The sequence below is a fragment of the Vicugna pacos genome, chromosome 9 (genome assembly GCF_048564905.1).
Source record: "Vicugna pacos chromosome 9, VicPac4, whole genome shotgun sequence".
NCBI lineage: Eukaryota > Metazoa > Chordata > Mammalia > Artiodactyla > Camelidae > Vicugna > Vicugna pacos.
The window spans coordinates 7376583-7395759 of NC_132995.1; the positions used below are offsets into that span (position 1 = coordinate 7376583).

General features: G+C 40.7%; 1 protein-coding gene across 1 annotated transcript; it reads left to right on the plus strand.

The window, feature by feature from the left end:
- The first annotated feature begins 318 nt into the window (after positions 1-318).
- On the plus strand, positions 319-18871 carry SULT2A1 (sulfotransferase family 2A member 1). Its single transcript, XM_031681971.2, has 7 exons — positions 319-443; positions 8812-9015; positions 10261-10469; positions 12831-12957; positions 15467-15561; positions 17163-17340; positions 18654-18871. Exons 2-7 carry the CDS (start codon positions 8877-8879, stop codon positions 18764-18766), a joined length of 861 nt encoding a protein of 286 aa, XP_031537831.1. The 5' UTR covers positions 319-443; positions 8812-8876; the 3' UTR covers positions 18767-18871.
- The last annotated feature ends 306 nt before the right edge of the window (positions 18872-19177 follow it).

The following is a 19177-nucleotide window of genomic DNA, read 5'->3' on the forward strand; positions in this document are numbered from 1 at the left end:
TACCTACTCACTCAGTCCAAACCCACTCAGTGTCTTTCAACTGAGCAAAATCTTCCCAGTGTTTATCAACTGGGGTAACCCAGGTACCTCTTCTTGAAACTAAGTCCAAGGAAAACCTACTCCTCATGGGGCAGAGTTTATCCACCACCCAGTAAAACAGGATGGTCAGCCAATAACAGGTGATCCAAGATCCAGGAGAGATTTGGCCAATCATCTGGACTTACAAATGAGACAGACAGGCACAAGTGGCCTCAGATGGTACCAAAGCGCCAATCGTTGTAGAGTTCAAGCAGAGGAGAGAAGTCTGCCCTGAGTGACTTCGTGGTTGCCAAAACTGTCAATTGAAGAAAACCACACAACCTAAAAGTTACAAGTTGAGTTTTATTCGTGGATCTTACTGAAGACTATAGCTGGGAGAGAGCCTTTCAAGTAGCTCTGAGAAGGTAAGAAAGGAGCCAGGATATATACAAGTTTTTTTTGCTGGGAAAAAAAAAAAACATGTAGTTGGACATTAAGAGATTGCTGCTGATCACAAAACAGGAGATGTCTCAAGTTCATGATTTTAGTGCTTGTCTGTATATGGGAAGATGCAAGAATCTGGGATCACTGAACTTATTCCTTAGATATGTATTTTAACTATCTAGGGACGGTATCCAAAGCAAAGAATGCTTCCTGTTTCTCTCCATCCTATATCCTAAGGGTGTACCACTGGTGAGCAGCTGCAGTGGCTAAGGGCTTTATCACTGTGGAACTGGAATTGCAGGCAACGTTCTTTATTTACAGAGCTCTCCGTAATTATGGAAACTTTCTGTATCTTTGGGGACCAGTAGAGTAGCCACTAGCTCTATGTGGCTGCTGAGCATTCATGATGTTGTTCATATGGGTGAGGAACTGGGTGTCCAATTTTATCTGGCTTTAATTACTTTCAATTTAGATAGCTACATGGCCAGCAGCTGAGGAAATAAATTTTAAATTTTGTTTAATTTAAATTTCAATGTAGCAAGCGGCCAGCCTATTGATCAGTAAAACTCTAACTCAAAAAAGACTGTTGCACACATGGATCTCATGTCACATTTTTTCATTCACTGAGGGGAAGGGGGTACGAGATGGAGATAAATGTGGATCCTGGCCAAATTCGTTGAATCTTACAGGCAGATAACTGAAATCTGAATAATCCTTACAAATGTACTGGAGTCGTAATATTCTGTCTATAGAAGATCTAAAAAAGTCAAACTTACATAAACAGAGAGTAGAAGGGTGGTTACCAGGGGCTGGGGGTAGGGGAAATGGAGAGACGTTAATCAAAGGGTACAAAGTTTCCATTATGCAGCATGAATAAGTTCTGAGGATCTAATGTACAGCATAGAGATGATAGTTAACAATACGGTATTATAGACTGGAAATTTGTTAAGATCGTAAATGTTCTCACTTCAAAAAGAAAAGAGTAACTATGTCAGGTGATGGATATGTTAATTAGCTTGGTTGTAGTAACCATTTCACAATGTGTGCATATATCAAATCATCACCTTGCACAACTTAAATATATACAATTTTTATTTGTCAACCATGTGTCAATAAAGCTAGGTAATAAAACCTCTAAAACAAAAAAAAAACCTGACCTATGGGGTTTGGAGAGCTACTGGTAGTGAATGCATCAAGTGCAGTGGGGGGTGACAAGCTCAGAGACGGCATGGAAGCTCCACCCCTCTTCCCCCATATCTCTCCCTATGCATCTCTTCCACTTGGCTGTTCCTGAATTGTAATCTTGTATAAAAAAAAAACATTAATAGTAAGTAAAGTGCCTTCCTGAGTTCTGTGACTCCTTCTAGCACATTATTGAACCTGAGGAGGGGTTTGTGGAAACCCTGATTTATACCCAGTCAGTCAGAAGTATCAGGACTGACTGGCCTCTTAAGTGGGGTCAGTCTCGTGGCACTGAGCCCTTAACCTGTGGGGTCTGATGCTCGCTCCAGGTAGTTAATTTCAGAATGAACTAAATTGTAAGACACCCATCTGGTATCTGGAGAGGTAATGAAGTGGTTTTTAGTATGAGGAAAAACCCTACATATTTGGTGTCAGAAGCATTTTGTGCTTAGAAACAGATCAAAGTAGGAGTCAAAGTCCTCTCCTGTATTCCACTCCTCGTTTCTACTTCTGGAATAAGCCAAAGAAACTCAGGAAAGGATGGCAAAGATACTGATTGCTCTGTCCCAGTGTCTCGCTCCTCTTTCAGGCTGTTGGTCCCCCAGCGCCAGAAGACAGATCTAATTGCCTCTGGGGTCTGCTGCAGTTGGAACAGTAAAACCAAATTCAGCACCAGGGAAAATTCCATGGCTCTCTCTGGTTTGGAGGTGTGCCTCCCACTCACCTTGATCATAATATGGCCAACCTGAGATGATGAATTCTGGTGACAGATAAGATGTCATCAACTCCACTACTCAAATTGGTTGAGTGTTCAGTTATTGAGAAAGGGTATGGCTGAGCTTCCTGTTTGCTGGTTAAATAAACCTCAGGTGTCTTCTTTATGCAAAGCACTGTGTTAGCCTTTGGTAAACAGAGCTTACTTTGATGTTGCAACGGAGTATATAGTTCAAAAGGCAGAGAGATATTTCCTTTCTTTTGTTTTGTCTGCCAACTCAAAGTTACTTGCCTAATTCTGCTTTTAAATCCAAGAGATCTAAAGTTTGATGGCTGTCACTCTTCAGTTGAAGCTTGTCCTCCAAAAGAAATATGGTGAAGTCCTAGCCCCCAGTACCTGAGAATGTGATCTTATTTGGAAATGTTATTTTATTTATCTTTCTATTATTTTATTTTTATTTTAACTTGATTGCCTCTGTTAATAGGTGACAGACCTATTTCCAAATAAGGTCTTTTCAGAGGTAATCAAGTTAAAATGACACAGGGAACTATATTCAATATCTTGTAGTAACTTATAATGAAAAAGAATATGAAAAGGAATATATGTATGTATATGCATGACTGAAACACTACGCTGTATACCAGAAATTGACATGTCATAACTGACTATATTTCAATTAAAAAAGAAGAAAATACTTATGTCCTTCAACCTTTCTACCGTCATGTTACAGTGTTAGAGTATTCTAAATCTATGTACTTACTCACCTTTACCAATGGGTTACTTAATTAGCATCCTTCTGTTTCAGCTTGAAGATCTCCTTTCAGCATTTTTTGCAAGGCAAGTTTAGTGATGATAAACTCCTTCAGCTTTTGTTTGCCTGGGAGAGTCTTTAACTCTCCTTCGCTTCTGAAGGGTAACTTTGCTGGATGGGGTATTCTTGGTTGGCAGGGTTTTCTCTTGGGCACTTTGAATATATCATTCCTCTCCCTCTTTGTAATATTTCTGCTGAGAAATCCACTGGTAATCTTAATGGGGGTTCCCTTGTAAGTTACAAACTTCTTTTCTCTTACTGCTTAAGATATTCTCTTCATGTTTAATTATTGACAGTTTTTTTTAATACTTACTTTTTCTTTAATATTCCTTTTTTAATGGAGATACCGGAGATTGAATTCAGGTCTTTTTGCATGCTAAGTTGTTAAGCATGTGCTCTAGCACTGAGCTATGCCCTCACCCCCAATTTTTTACAGTTTTATTATAGTGTTTTGGAGAGAATCTGTTTGAGTTTAGTTTTTAGGGGTCTATGAGCTTCATGAACTTGGATATCTAAATCTCTCCCCAGATTTGGGAAGTTCTCAGCCATTATTTCTTCAAGATTCTACTCCCTTCTCTCTTTCTCCTCCTTCTGGGACTTCAATAATTTGCAGATTTCTTTTTATGGTGTCCCATACTCTTTTTTCATTCTTTTTATCTTTTTCTCCTCTGAACTGGATGATTTCAAACTTCCTGTTTTCTAACTCATGGATTCTTTCTTCTGCTTGATCCATTCTGATGTTAGTTCTCTCTATTGCATTTTTTTCATTTCATCCACTGTATTCTTCAGCTGAAGAATTTCTGTTTGGTTCTTTTTTTATGATTTCTATCTCTTTGTTAAACTTTTCATCTTGTTCATGTATTGATTTCCTGATTTTTAAATTTTTCTTTGTTTTCTTGTAGCTCACTGAATTTCCTTAAAACAGCTGCTTTAATTCTTTATAAGTAATTTGCAGTTTGGGTATCACTCGGTGACAACTCTAGTACAGTACAGAGTGTGAACTCGGGTGTCACGTGTGGATAACTGTAATCCAGTACAGATCATAGGCTCTGGAGTCCAAGCAGCTGGGTGTAAGTCTCACCCAACCACTCATTGGCTATATAATTCCAGTAAGATTAACAATTTTATCCAGTTTATTAGTGCCTATGAGGTATGGAGTGGGAGAAGACTATAGAAGAAAATAACTTCTGCATGTAATTTGTATAATCATGTTGTGATGAAAGGCTGTAGTACCAGGATACTGGACACTGTATCAGGTGATCGGGATATTACTGACATGTAAGCTCTCAATAATTATTGGCTATTCACAGTATCATTTTGATTACTATCACTATCTAGAATTATTTGGCAACTATAAGGAATGAAAAAATATTGAAATATTTAACTACTTGGTTAAAATGTAACATTTGATCTTTATATATAGATTATTCTTTCTGCCTAAACACATAGCTACTTCCACCTCTTTTCTTGGCTAAGTTTCACTCAAAACAATTTTTTTTTTTAATGAAGGCACTGGGGATTGAACCCAGACCTCATGCATGCTAAGCATACACTCTATCACTGAGCTATACCTGCTCCTTAAGTTCCACTCAATTGAGGTAACAGTTTAAATATCACCTCCTTTCATAACTTCACCTGTCCCCTAAACTTGAGTGAGTTTCCCCTCCTCTGTCTTTTCATAGGTTCCTTCATTTTCACCTTCATAGCACTTATTACGCTGTTAGACATGGTTTGGTTTCTTGTCTTTCTTCCTCAAAAGCACAAAAGGTCAACAGCTGAGTCAGACTTAAATCTGTGGATTCTAAGCACCTTGTGTGACACATAGGTGCTCAGTCTATTGATCTAGCTCAGGAATAAACAGCAGGGAAAAAAAGATGCTGATCGTTCTCTTGACTATAAAATATTCTAATTTAAACGCTATTGCCTTAAAATTTGGGTTTTATAATAAAATTATAACTGAATAATAAAAACTAAGGAGAGGGTGTTGAAGGTTTCAAGCATTCATTCAAGGACACCTCACATTTCAGAGACCTCCCATTAGCAGGCAGAAGGGCTTAGGGAGCTGCGCTCCTGGACGGAAACCACAGTGTGGAAATGGAGACTCTAGAATTACAAGCAGAAAAATCAATTGTACTGGGAATTTTTAAGTTACTGTGCACTACGTACAGACGCACATAGACAGGTACGCAGGTCAGGTCTTACGTCCATCTACTGTGTAAATATCAGGCCACGAGACAAAATAAAAGCAACGCCAACACAGGAAGGCATCACATGGGTTAATCAGAGAGGCGGATTTCCCTGTCTTCTCGTCACCCTTCAGAACATTGTTTTCGCACAGAGGTTGAGAAAGGCTCTTACGTGATGTGTTCCTGGTGCCTGGAGCCTTGCACGGTTTTGGCACCGCCCCCGCCCCCGCCCGCGCCCCCATCTCAGTTCTTTCTCATTTACATAATCTTGAAAAGAACAATAAACGGCGAGCACACCCCTCACCGCGGATCGTCCAACACGGAGACGAACAGCCAGCCAAACAAACAACGGAGGAAAATCGGCCTCGGGGAAAGAGGCGGGAGCAGCTGGCCACTCGCACCATGCCGTCTGGGTGGCTCTCCCAGTCGTCGGCTCCGCCGTGGTGCTGGGTGCTGGACTGACACCCTGCGGCCTGCCGGGGCCTTTCCACATCTGGAAGAGCAGCGCCGAGGGTTACAAACCCGGCAGGGCCACGCCCAGAGGCCCGCAGGCCCGTGCGAGCCCTGAGCCCGGCGCATCTGAGGCTGCACGGGGAGGGCGGCTGTGCGGCCAAACGTCACTCAGAATCCCTGCGCCCGAATGACAACGGTAAGAACAAAAGAAACGGACTATGAGAGCTCTGATGCTGTTGTCCACAGCATCAGAAACGCATGAGCAACACTCCTGACTTCGACTCAAGTGAGAACATTCTCGGGGAAATAAACAAGTCACATGTGCGCTTTCTTCGTTCGGTGGGAATGCCTCCCAGACCCACGAAGCAGTCTCAGGACAACAGTGTTGTCCAAATTGTGAAGGGGCTGAATGTCATCCGTGGTCAACTTTGTTACACGTATTTGATCACAGATTTTTTCAAAAAGCACCCGTGCTGACTTCAAATACTTAATCGAAACCTAAAAACTATTTTCTTAACTCAGACTCTGACAAGTCAATAAATATTTCAAGAAATTTTTTTAAATTTGGGTTTTGGATCATTCACTCGATGGTCATAATTTTGGCTGACTGAAACTCACAGGGAAGTGGTAGAAACCTAGATGTTTCTTTTCTTTCTTTTTTTAAAATATATTTTTATTGAAGTTTAGTCAGTTTACAATGCTGTGTCAATTTCTGGTGTACAGCACGATACTTCAGTCACATAGGAACATACATATATTCGTTTCCATATTCTTTTTCACCATAAGTTACTACAAGATATTGAATATAGTTCCCTGTGCTATACAGTAGAAACCTGTTGTTTATCTATTTTATATACAGTAGTTAGAATCTGCAAATCTTGAACTCCCAATTTATCCCTCCCCACCCCCTTCCCCCGCTGGTAACCATAAGTTTGTTTTCTGTGTCTAGGAGTCTGTTTCTGTCTTGTAAGTACGTTTGTTTTGTTTGTTTTGTTTTGTTTTTAAATTCCACCTATAAGCAATATCATATGATATTTGTCTTTCTCTTTCTGGCGTACTTCACTTAGAATGACAATCTCCAGGTCCATCCATGTTGCTGCAAATGGTATTATTTTATTATTTGGATGTTTCTTTCAGTGCTCCTAGAGTCAATATTCCATATATTCAGTGGGGACTCCCCCTTCTGCTTGTCGTGTGAACATGGGAAGCCATTGGCCCTTAGAGCCCTCTACTGGGGGGAAGCAATAAAAAACAATTGTTATTGTGGATTTTCGTTGTGGCAGATACGAGAATTCTCCTAGCCCAGTCCCTAAAGCCTGGAAGCAGTTGGTAAATTCTCAGTGTGTTAATGATTAAATGGGAAAGGAGAACTGGTTCCTATATTCCAGTTATGGTTTAATCTAAACTCAACCTCACATCAGGAAGTCTAAAGGAGGTTATTGAGTTGTGCTCAGAAAGAAAGATATCAATCCGTGATTTCTCAATTTCCTTCCAGCATTTTATCATCATTGTATCTATTTATTTAGTTTCAAATTTTTAAAATTTATCTTCAAATTTAAAGAAATCTTAGAAGAAATGCACAAAGAATTCTTGTTTACAATTGACACAGATTTACGAGTGGTAACATTTTGCAACATTTTCTCTCTTTTCCTCACATATAATATTAATTTTTTTTCTTAGCCATTTGAGAGTAAGTTACAGATCCTATTCCCTTTTATCCCTCAAAACTTCGGTGTATATTTTCTAAGAACAGAGATGTTTCTTTTATAACCACACAAAAATGATAGAAACTGGGGGATTTAGTATTGCCACAACATTATCTTCTAATTCACATTGTGTATCCAAATGTGGCCAACTGTCCTGATAATGAATTATTGCATATTTTGTGGCCTAGGAGCCAACCCAGGATTTAGTTTACATTCTTCTTTAACCTGGAGCATATCCTCAGCTTTTCTTTTCTTTTCTTTTTCATTAACAATTTGACAATTTGAATGGTACCAGACAATTATTTTGCAAAAATAGGACTCAATTAAATTTTTTAAAATTGTATTATTTTTCTTATTTTGGTGGGGGAGGTGATCAGGTTTATTTATTTCCTTATTTATTTTAAAGGAGGTTCTGGGGATTGAACCCAGAACCTCATGCGTGCTAAGCACGCATACTACCCCTTGAGCTATACCCTCTGCCCACTCAATTACATTTTACACAATGCGTTCTCACTAATGCATTCAGGTCTAGAGTTCATGTTTTAAATATGCCACATAGAAAGGGAGGATGAGAGAGGGTAAATTTGCAGGGGAGAAATGTAACAAACATTGCCTCGGCCAAGTGGTCAAAGTCAACTTCAGCAGTGATATGTCAGGCTGACATGTCATTTTACCTCTATGCTCTTCCACTCCCAAACCCATAAACCCAGCCTAATCTTGAGAAAACATTGGGCAAACCCCAACAGAGGGACTTTTCCAAAATACCTGACCAGTACTCCTCAAAACTGTCAAGGTCAGCAAAAACAAGAAAACTCTGAAAAACTGTCACAGCCCAAAGAGACTTAAAGAGGCATAAAAACTCAGTTTAATGTGGTGTCTGGGATGGGGTCTTGGAACAGAAAAAGGACGTTTGATAAAAATTACGGAAATCTGCATAACTTATGGACAGTGGGAACTCTTTGTATTGTCTTTGCAATTTTTCTATACATGTAAAACTGCTGTAAAAAATAAAGCTTATTTTAAAAAAGAAAAGAAAAAACAAAAAAAGTAAATAAAGCTTATTTGAATAAATTTTTTTAATTCACCGCATTTCTCCATCCTTGAGCTTGTTGCTAAATTCCCAGTTTTCTCCCATGAGTTCAAACCCAAATTACCCCTGAATGTTCTCTGAATGACTTCACAGTTGCTCAATATCCTCAATCTTGTGATCATCTACTTTTATCAGCAGGCACACTCCTCAATAAACTAGGAAAGATTAATGATTGCTTTACCTTTATTATAAAACTAATCTCCCAGCAGCTCCTGCAACCGCCAACAGTGACTACAGTTGAAACTCTTACACGAGGTACAAAGAGCTCTTCATGATGACGGACGACTATGTGTGGTTTGAAGGGATAGCTTTCCCGTCCACAGGTTACTCACCTGAACTCTTGAGAGACGTGTGGGAGAATTTTGTGTTTAAAGATGAGGACGTCATATTGCTGACTTACCCCAAATCAGGTAAGGAAGTGGAATCAGATACTGAGACAGGCTCATTTATTCAGCAGACAAATGGAATGTTTTCTATATGTTGACAGTGCATTGGGAGGAATAGAACTGTGCCCTAAGACCACTTACGTTCAGAGAAAAGGGTTTAGCCCGGCAGTTACACAGTCAGATGAGTGCTCAGAGTGGGTAATCTAAAGGTATTAGGGGACCCATAAGAGTGAATCTTGAGGCAGATTCAGGTGTTTGTGCAGAGGAGTGGAGGAGGATGAGCAGTGAGGTCTACAGAGGAAATGGGGATGGGAGGTAATTACATGAGATGATATATATGTTAATTAGCTTGATTGTGGTCATCATTTCACAATGTATACATATATCAAATCAATGTGTTGTACACCTTAAATATATACATTTTTATTTCTTAGTTATATCAATAAAACAGGCGGAGTGGGGCAGGGAATAAAACACAACTATCACAGTCAAAAAAAAGTGGAAGAAGTAGCATCTAAATTGAGATGAAAAGAATGAATGTGAAATTATTTTGTGAAAAGGAATATTTTCAGTTAAAGGTATCAGCATGGATAATGGTCAGGGATTAGAAGAGATCCTGGCAAATCCAAGGGACTGAAAGGGGGTGGATCATGTTTCTATGGACGGAGGGGTAGTAGAGGGGCTGCAACTGGGCAAGGACTAAGGCTGAAGACATTGAAAGTGGTGTGACAGTGAAAAGCCAAGGACCATGGAAATATATTCAAAGGAGTTAAGCAAATAGCCGAAAGGTAGAAGCAACCCAAGTGTCCACTGACAGGTGAATGGATAAACAAAATGTAGTGTATACATATAATGGAATATTATTCAGCCTTAAAAAAGAATGAAGTTCTGACACGTGCTACGTGGATGAACTGTGAAGACATTATATTAAGTGAAATAAACCAGTCACTGTATGATTCTACTTAAATGAGACATCTAGAGTAACCAGACTCACTAAAAAAGAAAGTAGAATGGTAGTTACCAGGGACTGGCAGGGACTGGAGGTGGGGGGGGAGTAGAAAATTGTTGTTAATTGGTACAGAGTTTCAGTTTTACAAGGTGAAAAAGTTCTGGAGATTGGTTGTGCAACAGTGTAATTATACTTAACACTACTGAACTTTATACACTTGAAAATGGTTAGGGTGGTACATTTTATGATAGGTATATTTTATCACAATTTTTTTAAGTCAGATGAAAATGATTGACCATAATTTTTGATTCTTAATCCAGGAACGAACTGGTTGATTGAAACAGTCTGCCTGATTCATACCAAAGGGGATACCAAGTGGATCCAATCTGTGCCCATATGGGAACGCTCACCCTGGGTAGAGACTTTCTCTGGATATGATGTAATAAAGGATAAGGAAGGCCCACGACTCATCAGTTCCCACCTCCCCATCCAACTCTTCCCCAAGTCTTTCTTCAGTTCCAAGGCCAAGGTCAGTGCACAATAGTCAAGATGTGTTTGATCAGTGCTTGCCACACTTTAATTTGCCTGGGTGGGAATCACCTGGAGATCTGGTTGGAATGTAGTTGTATTCAGTAGGTATGGGGCGGCGCCTGAGATACTGTATCTGGTGGTGCCACCGTGCAGACTTGAACACAAGGGTGTAAAATCATTCTACAGGTTATACTAGCCAGATATAAACCAGAGACAAAGTGAAACAATAATGTCAAATCTTAGAAAACCTCCTTTTAAACCCAATCAGACTTTATAACTATATTATATACCAGATAACCCCCTTGTGTTGCTCTAAAAAATAATTCGTCAATAAATGCCTCCTGTTGTTTCGGTCGAAGCACTGGAGTTACCCATAGGAGAGGCAGCATATTCATAAGTCAATGCCTAAATTCAGGGCAACTACCGGTCCTGGCTGGGTTTTGTAACCACCATGTATTTCTTTTTTTTTTTTTTTTTTTTTTGGTGAGGAGGATTAGATTTTTTTTTTTAATGGATATACTGGGGATTGAACCCAGGACCTCATGCATGCTAAGCATGTGCTCTACCATTGAGCTACACCCTTCTCCCCTCTAACCAGTATATACTTCTATAAATAGCTGTCTATTGCGCTTAAGCAGCTACCTGACTCTCTGGTGGGGCTGACAGATGGCGCCCAGAATGGGCCACGGGTATCCAGGATCTAGCATATCTCAGATTGTTTTTAGAGACATAATTTCCTAGAAAGGGTTAATTGGTTTGTAATTTTTTTAATGTGTTATGCTTAAATTAGATTGTGAAGCAACAAAGATATATTGGATAGCACAGAGAAATACAGCCACTATTTTGTAATAAGTTTGATGAAGTATAATCTATAAAACTATTGAATCACTATGTTGTACACCTGAAAGCAATAGAATATTGTAAATCAACTATACTTCAATTTAAAAAGTAGATTGTGAAGCTTAGAATATTATTCAGTTCTCTTGGAAATTTCACAATGTGTTGCAGCACAATAAAGGTGTTTTTTTTTTTAAACCCATCACTTTCCAGGATTATTTCTAATTCACCTAGCTACATAGGACTTACTGATTTTGTTAAATCCCTATGTAGGGAAACTGAGGCCCAGAGAGAGCTGAGGCCTAGAATAATGTCTCATAGCTGGTGCAGAATGCAGAGTATGACTCAGATGTTCAAATGCCAATTGTTCTCGCATGTGTGTGTGTACGTGGGCGCTAGTCTTAAATATGAGCTTGTTGAATCTTCACACATGTACAAACTAGGCAACTACCTTGCAGATCCAGATTTAGAAGATTTGCACTTCCCCAGAAACTTTCCTCCTGCACCCCCAGCCCCGTCAATGCCGACCCGCAGAGGTAACCTCTCCCTAGGCTTCTAACTCTATAGATTAGTTATGCTTGTTCTTGAACCTCATATCCATAGACTCAGACCGCATGAACATCTGGCTTCTTTCACTCAACCTAATTGTTGATTTGCAACCTCCTTAGTTGCTTGCCAGGCATAATCTGAAACTGGACCCCATATGCAGAGGGCAGGAAGAGACCAAAGAAAGAGACAGACCACTCCAGACTGGGAGGTGGCAGGTTTAATTAACAAGGGAACTTACTCGCCAGGAGGGTTGCCTTGGGCAGCTGCAAGGCCATTAGCTTTCTGCACCTGCCCACCCCATCTTAAAAGTTTACATAGAGGCTTTAGTTGAGTTCAGTCACGTACACACTCCAGATGGTCTCAACACCACATTACCATCTCAAGACTGGGTCCTTGGGGGGGCTTCCAGGGCAAGAAAGGCAAATGGAACACATATTCCAAGGACACAGAAAGGGGTGAGGTGCCTCCAGTTGCCCGGGTCCAGCTCACAGGTCAACTGGCAGTCATGTCCTCTCCAGGACTTCCCCCAGCAATAATGTCTCAGATTTATTCATGGTGGTGGGGTGCGTGTGTGTGTGTGTGTGTGTATTGCCGTGTAGCTATGAGGATAGCGTAATTTGTCAATCTATTCTGCTAGTAATCTTTAAACTATAGTACACAAATATAATATCACACAACTTTTAAAATCTTCCAGTGCTTCCCATTGTGAGTAGAATCATATTATCCCAAAGGGAAAGGATGATACTTCCCTCCTCCATTGTTTTATTCTTAGTATTACCCCAGTGACTGGTTCATAGGAACTTTAAAATAAATATTTGATTAATGAATGCAATAATTAATTTATTAAAAAGGATCCACTGATATTTAATGGGCATTTTCTAGGAACTGGCTTTTTCTCTATTTTTATGATGATCGAGAAAGTTGGAAAACAACTGTATTGATTTTTTTTTATTACCTTTTTTTTCTCTTTAAGGTGATTTATCTCATCAGGAACCCCAAAGATACTTTGGTGTCTGGTTACTTTTTCTGGCGTACTGCAACATTTGTTAAGAAGCCAGAGTCGCTGGAACAATATTTTGAATGGTTCATGCAAGGAAATGGTGAGTGAATGTAAAATATGGAAACTGAGGGGTTGCCAGAGTCCCTTATCAGACCTCTTTTTTTTTTTCTCACTAGGCCTGATGCCTCTACATCTTACCAATGCATGGGTACAAGGCTCCATCACCATTGGAACCCAAATTTTCTAATACTTTCTTGCAAAGCAGTGGAACCTCAGCCATCCTTTCAGCTTGCCCGATCATAAACTATCCTAGCTAATTTCTGAGTACTAGTCTCCAGGACCTAGGACTAACACAGAGCACTCACGTTCTTCTCTACTCTCCTAATCTGTGGCTTTCTGAAACTTTTCATTGCCTTCCTGGACAGCACAATCTTAACTTTTGATCATTTCTTAGATGTATCTTTCTGAAACTCCCTTAATACTCTTATTCTATCTGTCTCAAAACTGCATGCATTACCTGTAGGATCTCTGTATTTTTAATTGTGCAGAATTTCTAGGCTTGCTCAGATATTTGAAAATTTGCAGTTTTTCTCAAAACTATGTGACCAGCTGGATATCTCAGCTGTGATATGTCTCCCTGGCTTCAGACCTGTTTCTCTAACAGCTCATGGACATCTTCGCTGGAGAGAACCATAGATAACTCTAATTCAGGATGTTCAAAATTGAGGGGGAGGAGGCAGGACTGTCCTATCAGTTGCCACTGGGGAGAGTTGATCTCTGTTTTGGGATGGGGAGGGCCCATTAAGTGCTGTAACCAGACCACCCCTGAACCCTCACCCACCAGAGGATAGCAAGGTAGAGAGTATTATACCCACCTAGTGTCTCTGGAGGAAGAGTCACCAAGGAGAGCCCAGAGACGCATTTCTTGCCCTGGACCTGGAACCATCTTCCCTCTAGTTACTTACACACACCCTCTTACTCATAGGCAACCATCGGGTCACGGGCGTGTGGACCTTGCCCTTTGACTGGGGCCCAAGACTATTTACTAAAGAGGGCTCCTAGCTGGGGGGTGGGGAGCGTGTCCAGCAGAACTTCCTTCTGGGCGAGTGGAGGGTTTGGTGATGGTCCCGGGGACGTAGCAACAGTCGAGGGTCCTGACGCTGTAACTAGCTCACCCTATGACCTTTAGCGACTCCTAATCACTGGACATAGTTTCTGGATTTGTAGAATTAAAGGGTTAGTCTAGATCAAAGTTAAAATTAAAAAAAATTGAACACATTTCCTCCCAAATCTCAAACTTCTACTGCAGGTTTAACTTATTCAATAAATAGAACCACCCCTCACCCAAAGGCTAGCATGACTCTGACCTTTCACAAGGGTCATCTCTTTCCCACCCCATTTCCTCGTGCCCCTCGCTGCCTTCCTTTATCTAATCCAAGTCTCACGACCTTGATTAATATCTTCATTCTGGTCTATGTAGGAAGTCATCCTTCTCAACACTATATGTATAAAATAGCACCTCTCCCCATGTCTGCAGTTTTATCTTTTTTTCCCCACCTTAGGGTTCATCACCAATGAGTATGGATTCTGTTTATTTGTTTGTTCCACGTGTCTCCCCGCTACAATGTAGGCTCTTTGGGTTGTTCCTTGTTGAGTCCAGGCTCTAGAGTGGTGCGTACCACATAGTAAGCAGCTAACACGCCTTGGCTGAAGAATGAATGTTCATTTGCCACTCCTTCCATCCGGGCTCTATTAATCAGATCCGCTGCTACTTCTCGCCTTCAGTAACATCACAGGCTCTTTATTGATGTCCTCAACTGTGTGTCCTCTGGCCCCTCTAGGCTATGTTGTAACCGTCTGTTACACATTGAACAGTTCATATTCCCCGAATTTTTTTCCGTCAGCATTAAAGTCCAATCTTCAAAGCTTGCAGGTCATAGTTCTTATTGAGCTGATCCTGGGTGAACTCTTGAGCCCTGTCTCCTGCTTTGCTTTGGGTTACTCCTTCAGAAAAAGAGCAACAGTGAAACATATGGCGGAAACCTAGACATGAAAAGAACAACTGCCCAGTGCTGGAGCTGATCTTGCCATTTGGTGTATAAATTAGTCTGGCTTGTGCTTCAGCTGTCACCAAAAATCCAGGAAAGTCCAGTCAGTAGTGGTGGGTGATGGAGACGTATCTTGTAAACCTCACCACTCTCCCAATATCTTGCCTATGTGTGCCCTGTTACTCCCACACAAGGAGAATGGAAAAAAAAAAAGCAAAGGCTGTTGGAATGTACCTATCAACCAAAAATTCTAAATGCTGAACAGACTAGGGGCAACAGGAATGCCGGTCCTCAGGACACATGGGTCTCTGGAGAGGATCTCCCTTAGAGACCCTTGAAACCTGGGTGCAAAATCTGCTCCAGATGAACTAGGCTTATTAGAGTGTAAATGTATAATGTTGAATAACACTAATTTATTCAGTAAATAGTTATAACAGGCCTAAATGTGCCCTGCGTTGTGCTAGCAGTTGTGCCCACAGGAGTGAAGCTAATGCATGAGTCCCTGCTTTCATAGAGTTTGTAATCTACTCACTCTCTCTGCCTCCCCCCGCCCCCACGCAGTGATATACGGATCATGGTTTGACCACACTCGTGGCTGGATGTCCATGAGAGAGAAGGAGAACTTCCTGATACTGAGCTACGAAGAGATGAAACGGGTAACTATTGTTCTTACAGTTAGCACACGCTCTCTCTCACCATCGTCACACCCTCTAACTTCCCTCCGTTTCTCTGTGTCTCTACTCCACCTTCTCAGTCAAAGGTTAGCCTTGTGAATGGTCATTAGGAGTGAGAACAACGACCTGGGTCTTCACTGTCCTACTTCTGGTTGACACTTTCCAAGCTCCATGCTCTCTCTCTTCATTGTGTTCTTCTTTGTTTCATCTTACACCATCTTAAGGACTTCCTTCAAGCACTGGCTTATGCTCACACTGGCAACTGGTTCTGTCATTTCTAGAGGTAGGTCACATGCTGCTGCTGATACCCTAGGGGTGGGAGGGGTCTGAGAAACAAGATGGGAATGGGGAGAAGCAAGTTTGGTTCCAGAGATATGTCTGACATCCCAGATTGACTGATAGAAGAAAAAGGAAGTCGTGAAATCAATCTGGGTGATTCTACTGAGAGGCCAAGTACTGGATACACCAGTGATGGGCAGGAAAAGCTGTCAGACGATGCTCAAAATCAGTAAAGGTGGGGGAGGATATAGCTCAAGTGGTAGAGCACATGCTTGGCGTGCACAGGGTCTTGGGTTCAATCCCCAGTACCTCCTCTATAAATAAATAAATAAACCTAATTACCCACCCCCACAAAAATATCAATTAAAGTGATTAAGCCATAGGAAGAAGAACTTTACCTATTAGTGGCATCTTGGAGAAAAGAGGAAACAGCATAAACACAGGCTTTTGCTTCTATCTGAGAAATATTATTTCCTATCATCTTCTTCTGGCTACTTCTGTCCAATGCTCTATGGTCTTCTCATGAATTTCATTTTTACCAGAGAGACTTTTGTAACAAGTTTAGCTCATGTGCCTCAGGTACATGCTCTGATACCTTCCTGTGATCATGCTTCAAGTCGCAAAATGAACTTTTATTATAGTCATCTCTACAGTTGTATGGGTTTTTTTTTGTTAGATCATATTGAAGGCTCATGGAATAAAGAAAAAAATTAAAGAATTCTATCTCTAAGAGGAAAATCTATGATTCAAAATGAAACTTTTCTAGTTTTAAGAATCCATCTTCTTATAATAATCTCCCAGGATCAGGTGCCAAGTACGATTTATTAATACAATATCTGAGGTGATATAGTAAAACTCTATTGTGTTATTCAAATGTTAGTTGTGGAAAACAGTACTATTCAAGTACATGGCTAGGATTTGAAATCAACCCCTTAAATCGTTGCCAAGTTCTCCCTGAACATCTTCTTGCTCAATCCTGATCATAATTGTCTAGAGACCCTTCCAAAGCCACTTTAGAAAACCCAGCTCCTATGTTTTACTGTTAAGGTGCCCTGAACTCAGCAATACTGGGAAATCGGTGGTGATCTCCCCATCTTTTACACACTGCATCTTCCTTCTTTACTTTCCCCCTTTCGTCCTCCTGGTCATGTCCAACTCAATTCCTTCTCATCTCTGTGCATTTTTTTCCCTTTTCCTCTCCCCCTCTTCCTCCTCTTCCTCCTCTTCCTGCTGTTTCCTCCTTCTCATCTCCTTTGCTATGTTCTTTCTCTTTCATACACTCCTATTTTTCTTATTTCTTCTAGGACACGAGAAGCACTGTGGAGAAGATCTGCCAATTCCTGGGCAAGAAACTAGAGCCGGAAGAACTAGACTCCGTCCTCAAGAACAGCTCCTTCCAGGCCATGAAGGAGAACAAAATGTCCAATTTTTCCCTCCTGAGGGGTTTGCATTTAACGGAGAATGCAAGTCTTTTGAGAAAAGGTAAAAGAAAACGGTCTGCCTTCAGGATGTATCAGAATATGCGGAGGGCACTCTTGTGCTTGCAAGAGGGTACTCACCGTTGGGACTACGGACTGTTTGAATGTATCGACTTTAATTGCTCATCACTTGAGAACTTCTCATATGAGTCCTTATCAGGGGGTCTCTTTTTATAGTACTGATGTGGTCTGTAGGCACTTGGAGAAAGTTTATTAGGCCTGGCATGGTCATCTGACTTATGAGAGGTCATTCAGTCTCTCCTCAGAGCATGACGTGGAGATACACATTCCACAAACAGTAACCAGATTAATTCACTACTTTTGCCAATTTGCCAGTTGTGATTGGCCTGAAAAATAAGGACAGGATTGGGAGAGGTCGTGCTGGTGCTACTCTGCTGGTGATTTAGCATAGAGAAATATCATGAACAAAAAAAAAAATTATAAAGAATAATTCAACTGGAAAAAGGAATAAGGAGAGACTTTTCACTTAGCTAAGAGTCTATCTTGCTATCAGACATTGTAAAGCCCTCTGTGATGAAAGGTTAATCATTTCCATATCCTCGGGCTCAAGATGAATGAACAGTACCTATTGCATGGAGTGGGAGGAGCCCATTTCCCTGGAACCCAATAGTTCAAATATGTCCAGGATGCTAATCCATGGAAGGAAGAAATTAAATGATTCAAAAGACCTCAAACAGGTGGGGGCTGCCACCCAGGGCAGAGGGGGACACCATCCCAGTGGGCCAGGAGGTCAGAGCATGAAGACAAAGAGGCTTCTTCTGAATCCTTAAAATCTAATGGAATTTGCCCTGCTAAGTTTTGGATTTGCTTGAGATCCATGATCCCTTTCTCCTTTCTGATCTCTCCCTTTGGAATGGGAATATCTATCCTGTGCCTTTCCTACCGTTTTATTTTGGAAGCAGACAATTTGTTTGGCTTCACAGGTTCACAGCTGGAGAGGAATCTTGCCTCATTGTGGATCATGCCTTGAGTCTCAGCCATGCCTCATTTACAGGACATACAGATGAGATTTTTGGATTTAAGAGTTGATGTTAGAATGGGTTGACTTCTGGCCAGTTGGGATGGGTGAATGTATTTTCGCATGTGACAAGGATAGGAATGGTGTGGGATGGGGAGTCCAGAAGGCAGAACATTATAGGATGAACCACATTCCCCAAAATAACCAATGGTCATTCTGCTATATTAGCTCTGATCTCCAAGTCAAGTAGACATAAGAAATAGATCTAGGAAGATATGTGTTGGGGTCTTGGGACCTATCCCTAGATTTGACCTGAGTCTCTATTTTATGTTTGGTAGGCATTTCTGGGGACTGGAAAAATTACTTCACAGTGGCCCAAGCTGAAGCCTTTGACAAAGCATTCCAGGAGAAATTGGGAGATCTTCCTCCAGAGCTGTTCCCATGGAAATAACGTTCAGAAGCTTCTGGATCTTACATGCATATTGATCTTTGTTCTCCTGTCCATGTACATGTGAATGAGTGGGGATAATTGCATAAAACTTGTTATTTCATCCTGGAGCCTTGAATTATCAAATCTCTGCATCCTTGATGACTTGACTGTTGAAAGTTAACAGGGTACCCCTAAAAAAATTATCAGGGTACCCCTAATTCACTTTGTGGCATCCCATATTTTTTTAAATGTTTGTTTCATATATACAGAATGATACAGAAATAACATAAATGTTACCGAAAATTATGTCAATATTTTTATTAAAATGAGAAATAAAATTATGGAGCAGTGGAGGCAGCTTCTCTTTCCATTACCTGTATCTGTATGACATTATTATAATGATTATTATTATTATAGAGTATATAATTCCCA

Bases quoted from the DNA above. Each gene is read 5' to 3' on its own strand.
- SULT2A1 (XM_031681971.2), top strand. From the start codon at position 8,877: ATGATGACGGACGACTATGTGTGGTTTGAAGGGATAGCTTTCCCGTCC. The intron at 10,470-12,830 runs GTCAGTGCACAA...TTTCTCTTTAAG, and splicing joins TCTTCAGTTCCAAGGCCAAG to GTGATTTATCTCATCAGGAA. The intron at 15,562-17,162 runs GTAACTATTGTT...TATTTCTTCTAG, and splicing joins GCTACGAAGAGATGAAACGG to GACACGAGAAGCACTGTGGA.